The 6,756-nt window shown below is 43.4% G+C and overlaps 1 protein-coding gene across 1 annotated transcript; it reads left to right on the forward strand.

Annotated features, from left to right (window-relative positions):
- Positions 1–2,172: 2,172 nt before the first annotated feature.
- LOC136062562 (uncharacterized) lies at positions 2,173–2,757 on the forward strand. The gene has a single exon (XM_065761746.1). The coding sequence runs from the start codon at positions 2,173–2,175 to the stop codon at positions 2,755–2,757; it is 585 nt and encodes a 194-aa protein (XP_065617818.1).
- Positions 2,758–6,756: the final 3,999 nt, after the last annotated feature.

Consider the following 6,756-nt stretch of genomic DNA (forward strand, 5'->3'; position numbering starts at 1 on the left):
CCAGAAGTAAAAGAAGAGTAACGTCCGAAGAGGTCATATTTTGTCCGAAGAGATTACACTCCTTAGACGTAAATGGTCTCAACCCAGCCAGCGAATAGAAGGTTCGAATGGACCCTCGGGCAATCCCCACGACAAAGATAAGCTCTGAGCTTATCTGGGAATGATTAGGACGAGAAAATATCTTAAGGAAAGCTGCCATCACCGCATTAAATACACTGCAGCTGCTTTTCTGGCCGCATTAATGTGGAGAAAACCCCTGAATAGTGTAATCTCAGCTACTACCACTCACGGAGGGGCAAAAAGAGTACCTGATGGGACATGCACTCAAGTGGATACTTAGATGAAGAACAAATGGACGATGGAGATGATATAAAGGGGTGCTATATAAGCAAGAGAGGTCTCTGATAATAGAGATCGAAAAAAGGGAGGGGAGAGAGGACTTAGACAAATCCATTGTAGTCCCAAGAATTGTAACCACCTCACATTTTAATAATAAACCTCTTCGGACAGACATTTGTAAAGGAAGATGAATATAATCTTATGTCAATGAATCCTCAAACGATATAATTAATCTCTGTTTGATTCACACTTAGCCCAGCTCTTTTGCCCACTATCTACAAATTCATTGTCTTCGGTTCATTGGGCTCTTAATCCATCCCTCTTGGGCCTGGGCTGCCAAATCTGACCCTACAATTGGCGCCGTCTGTGGGAAGAGTTCGTGCAGAGGTGAAAACAACAGCGAAGGATGACTGAACGAGGCCAACAACAGGCGGAGTCAAGGGCATCCCAGCATGCAGACTCTTTCCTTAATTTGGAGCAGAGACAGGATCGCGAGGGCAGTGCATAAACCGTGCGCACTGGTCAAAGCCATTCACATGATGGGAGTAACATATCCCATGCACAGAAGAACCGAGATTTGCAGCTGAAGGTAGAAAAGTTAAAAAGAGAGCTGCGTCATGCAAAACGGAAACGGGTTCCTTCACACTACGATGAGGAGTCTGATGACCAACAGGATCCCATTTACCAACAAAAATTGCGAACGCCAGTCAGTGAGTCCTTTTCCTACCAAGAGGAGCATCATCGTGAGAAGCAACCTCCAAGCCCACCACGCGGAGATATAGGGAACGACGCCATGAGCAAGGCCCTGAACCAAATCTCTAGATCGCCCTTCACACGCAGGATTGAGGAAGCGAGACTCCCCCGGCATTTTAACCAACCTGCGTTCACCATCTACAACGGCAAAACAGACCTAGTAGAACATGTCAGTCATTTTAATCAGCGGATGGCAATCTACTCCAGGAACGAAGCTTTGATGTGCAAGGTCTTCCCCTCCAGCCTCGAGCCGGTTGTGATGAGGTGGTTTGACAGCATAAAGGAGGACTCCATTAGCTCCTTCAAAGAACTCACTCAAGCCTTTGGTTCACGTTTTGTCACCTGCCGAAGAGTGTCCAGGCCCTTGTCCTCCCTGCTATCCTTGAGCATGCAAAAGGGTGAGACTCTGAAGGTGTATTTGGACAGGTATTGGGAGATGTTTAACGATATGGAGGGCAACTTTGATGTGATGGCCCTTGACACGTTCAAGCTCGGCCTCGCCACTGACCATGGCTTGAGGACGTCTTTGTCTGGCAAGCCAGTCACTAGCATGCATCAGCTGATGGACCGTATCGAAAAGTATAAAAGGGTTGAGGAAGATCAGCAACAGGGGAAGGGTAAGGAAAAGGTTATCCCCCAGGAAAGAAGGGACTTCAGGTCGGATCGACTCAGCAGTAGTAAACCACGGAGGGATTTTCCTGCGACTGGAGCAACGAACCCTCAAACAGTCAACACCGTATTCAAAGAGCCAGTACACTAGGTTCTGGAAAAAATTAAGGGCGAACCATTCTTCCGATGGCCGAATAAGATGGTGGGAAACCCCGAAAGGCGCAATCATAATCTCTTCTGCCAGTATCATCAGGACCATGGGCATACCACGGAGGATTGCAGGAGCCTGTGGGACCACCTGGACCAACTGGTCCGAGACGGTAGATTGAAACACCTTCTGCACCACTCTAGTGGCTGAGAAAGCCAGACAAACACAGAATCCCGAAGAAACGATCCATCCAAGCCTCCGTTAGGAACTATCAATGTTGTCTTCACGCACCAGGAACAATAGGATCCTTGCCCTCAAAGGTGATGTCAGTTGCCTGTTCATCTACAATTGATGCCTGCCAAAACCCGAAGAGAGCTAAGGTGGCAGCGCAACTAGTCATCGGGTTCTCGGATGAAGACAAGATGGGGACCATCCAACCCCATGACGACGCCTTAGTAATTACCCTCAGGATTGGGGGATACGACGTTAAGAGGGTGATGGTTGACCAGGGCAGTGCCGTGGAAATAATGTATCCCGATCTTTACAAGGGGCTGGGTCTAAAACCTCAGGACTTAACGCCGTACGACTCTCCCCTCGTGAATTTCGAGGGAAGAGTTGTCACCCCGAAAGGCCAGATACGCCTCTCTGTGCAGACCGGTTCTGAAGTGGTGGAGGTAGATTTCATAGTTGTGGATGTGTATTCACCGTATATGGTGATCGTAGCCAGACCTTGGCTTCATGCACTAGCGGCTGTTTCTTCTACTCTGCATCAGAAGGTCAAATACCCGTCCGAAGGACAAGTTTATGAAATCCGAGGGGACCAGTCCATAGTCCGCCGATGCTTAGTGGCCGCCATTCAGCGTGAACCAGAAATCGAGCACCCGTCCAGGGCCGAGAAGGGTTTATAGCAATTAAAGTCTCGGGAATTGCCTGCTGAAAATCCAGAAGAAGGAGCTAGGTGCAAGGATCTGACAAAAGTCACTATCGGAGGCAATCCAGAAAAATTCTTTCAAGTCGAATCCGAGCTGCCTCTTCCGAAAAAGGAAGAGTTAGTAGAATTCCTCAAGAAAAACCTTGACGTATTTGCCTAGGACGCCTATGATGCCCTAGGGGTCGACCTGGAATTCATTTGTCATCATCTGAGAGTCAACCCGCTGGTAACCCCTAAGAAGCAGCCTCTTCGGCGTCCATCCAAGGAACACGCTGAGGCAGTGAAGGAAGAAGTGGCGAAGCTCAAACAAGCTGGAGCTATTAAGGAAGTTTTCTACCCTGAGTGGCTGACGAATACAGTGATAGTGAAGAAAAAGAATGGAAAGTGGTGAGTGTGCGTAGACTTCACCGATTTAAACAAGGCTTGCCCTAAGGATCCATTCCCAATGCCAAAGATCGATCATCTAGTGGATGCCACTGTCGGCCATCCTCGGATGAGCTTCCTAGATGCCTTCCAAGGTTACCACCAGATACCCTTGGCCCTGGACGACCAGGAAAAGACCGCTTTTGTCACCCCTATTGGTAACTACCACTATAAGGTAATGCCATTCGGCCTAAAAAATGCGGGATCCACCTACCAGAGGATGATGACGAGAATGTTCGAGCCACAGCTCGGTAGAAACATCGAGATTTACATTGACGACATGGTGGTGAAAAGCAAGATTATTGCTGAGCATATAAAGGACCTTGAAAGTACCTTCGAAGTCTTCAGGGAATACAAGCTGCGCTTAAACGCTTCCAAGTGCTCATTTGGTGTGGGGTCTGGCAAGTTTTTGGGATACATGGTGACCCATAGGGGTATTGAGGTTAACCCCGACCAGATAAAGGCAATCAACAATTTGCGAGCTCCTCATCCACTTCATTTAATAAGGGAAGGGGGCGTTTGCCTTTTTATTTTTATTTTTATTTTTTTTTATTTTTTATTTTTGTGTATGAATAGTAACTGCACTGTTTATGCACATGGATTCACTGTGTAAGAGACAAAGTACATTGTTTATGCACTGTTTACGCACTATTCATGTGTTCCACAGCACTATTTACACATTTAAAGATTATTTTGTTACAATATTTTCAGTTTTCAATTTTCAGTTTCAGCAAAAATAAACTATATCCAAACGGACCTTGAATGTAGCACCAAATTGATTACATTCTTTAATCAGTAGGACCAACCTTATTTATATCCTAAAAGTAAAATTAGTTCTTCCAAAAAGTTAAAAAATAAAAAATAAAATAAAAAACTCAGCCACGTGTAAGCCAACATTTTTTTCTAGTAGGGATTGTCTCACAGCTTATTTCACATTTTTCGTACACATCCCATTTTCACATTTTAAGTAAAGACATCACCTTCTCGTGTTTTAAAATGGGTAGATCGTGCATGCAATTGTAGATATTATGTGTATGGATATGTGAAAAGGGACTATGAATAAATATTTACCATTTTTATATAAAAATGATAATAAAAGTAATGAATAATACTTTAAAAGGTTTCGCTTTACTATTTGTAAAGTATGTATTGTGTTATGATTTAAAAGTTGCATACTTGCATGATGGGCACCAAAAAAAAAAAAAAAAAAATTTGAATAAGTAAAAAAAAAATTTGAATAATTGAAAAAAATGAAAATAGTGAATGAGACTTATAAAGGGTTAGTTCCAAACTTTTCTTAAAATGATTTGATTATTTTCTAACAAATTATAGTTAATACAATATATTAGATTTTCTAAATTTAGCTATCAACATTTGTTATTTTGAAAGTGTTTTAAATCCTTAAGTTTTTTTTTTTTTTCAATGAAATATAATACATTATGTGTGAGTTTGGATAGCACTAAATGCACATTTCAGCTACGTTTGACCTTTTTTTGGCCTCCCACGACACTATTCATGGGACCACCAAATTCAGTAAAATGTGCATACCCATGCATTTTTGGATCCCACAACACTATTCACACCTTTAAAAATTATTTTGCTACAGTATTTTCAGCAATAAGTTTTTAGTTTTCAGCAAATAAGCGATATCCAAACAGATCTTATATGTTCAATTATTATATAAGGTGAGATATTTTGTAAATAATGAACCAAAGTGAACCGAAATGGATTGAATGGACTTCTTGCCATCGAATAAGAGATCTTAGGTTCAAACCTGATCTAAACCCGAAATTCCAAAAACTAATTAATGTTTTAATTTGATAATAAGAGAAATTATTATGGAGTGGAACCCATAAGTTTAAATTTTTTAAAATTAAAAATTATGTACAATATCTTTGTGGGGGGTAAAAGCCCAGACATACTTATTGGGCTAGGGGCCCTGTCTTGAGGAGTATTGTACGTCCGAAGAGTAATAGCGGGTCGGGGTAGAATTCATCTGAATGCAGCCAACCCAGAAGTAAAGGAAGAGTAACGTCCAAAGAGATCACCTTATGTCCGAAGAGTTTACACTCCTCGGACGTAAATAGTCTTAACCCAGCCAACGAATAGAAGGTCCGAATGGACTTTCAGGCAATCCCAATGACAAAGATAAGCTCTGGGCATGTTTGGGGATGATTAGAACAAGAAAATATCTTAATGAAAAGCTGCCACCACCGCATTAAATGCACTGCAGCTGCTTTTCTAGCCGCATTAATGTGGAGAAGACCCCTAAACAGTGTAATCTCAGCTACTACCACTCACGGAGGGGTAAAGAGAGTACCTGATGGGACATGCACTCAAGTGGATGCTTAGATGAAGAACAAGTGGACGATTAAGATGATGGGAAAGGGTGCTATATAAGCAAAAAAGGTCTCTGATAATAAGGATCAGAGAAAAAGGGGGAGAAAAGAATTAGATAATTTGACTGTAGCTCCAAGAGTTGTAATGATTTTTCATTCAATAACATACCTCTTTGGACAGACATTTGTCAAGGAAGATGAGTGTGATCTTGTGTCAATGAATCCTTAAACACTATAATTAATCTCTGTTTGATTCGCACCCAGCCCAGCTCTTTCGCCCACTCTCTACAAATTCATTGTCTTGGGTTCATTGGGTTCGTAACCCATCCCTCTTGGGCCTGGGCTACCAAATCAAACCCCACAATTGGCGTCGTCTGTGGGAAAAGTTTGTGCAAGGGTGAAAACAACAATGGAGGATGACTGAACGAGGCCAACAATAGGCAGAGTCATGGGCATCCCAGCATGCGGACCCTTTCCTTAATTTGGAGCAGAGACAGGATCGTGAGGGCAGTGCACACATCGTGCACACTGGGCAAAGCCAGTCACGTGATGGGAGTTATGTATCCTATGCACAGAAGAACTAGGATTTGCAGCTGGAGGTTGAAAAGTTAAAAAGAGAGCTGCGTCATGCAAAACGGAAACGGGTTCCTTCATATTACGATGAGGAGTCCGACGACCAACAGGATCCAACTTACCAACAAAGATCGCGAACGCCAGTCAGTGAGTCCTTTTCCTACTAGGAGGAGCGTCGTCATGAGAAGCAACCTTCGAGCCCACCACGTGGAGGTATAGGGAACGATGCCATGAGTAAGGTCTTGAACCAAATCTCTAGATCTCCCTTCACACGCAGGAATGAGGAAGCGAAACTCTCCCAGCATTTTAACCAACCTGTGTTCATCATCTACAATGGTAAAACGGACCCAGTAGAATATGTCAGTCATTTTAATTAGCGAATGGCAGTCTACTCCAGGAACGAAGCTTTGATGCGCAAGGTCTTCCCCTCCAGCCTCCAAACAGTTAACACTGTATTTAAAAGGCCAGTACACCAAGTCCTGGAAAAGATTAAAGGCGAACCATTCTTCCGATGGCCAAATAAGATGGTGGGAAATCCCGAAACGCGCAATCATAATCTCTTCTGCCAGTATCATCAAGACCATGGGCATACCACGGAGGATTGCAGGAGCCTGTGGGACCACCTGGACCAATTGGTCCGG

Source organism: Quercus suber, unplaced genomic scaffold, assembly GCF_002906115.3.
Source record: "Quercus suber isolate HL8 unplaced genomic scaffold, Cork oak 2.0 scaffold_427, whole genome shotgun sequence".
NCBI lineage: Eukaryota > Viridiplantae > Streptophyta > Magnoliopsida > Fagales > Fagaceae > Quercus > Quercus suber.

Coding starts and splice junctions, on each gene's coding strand:
- LOC136062562 (XM_065761746.1), top strand. CDS start 2,173: ATGTCAGTTGCCTGTTCATCTACAATTGATGCCTGCCAAAACCCGAAG.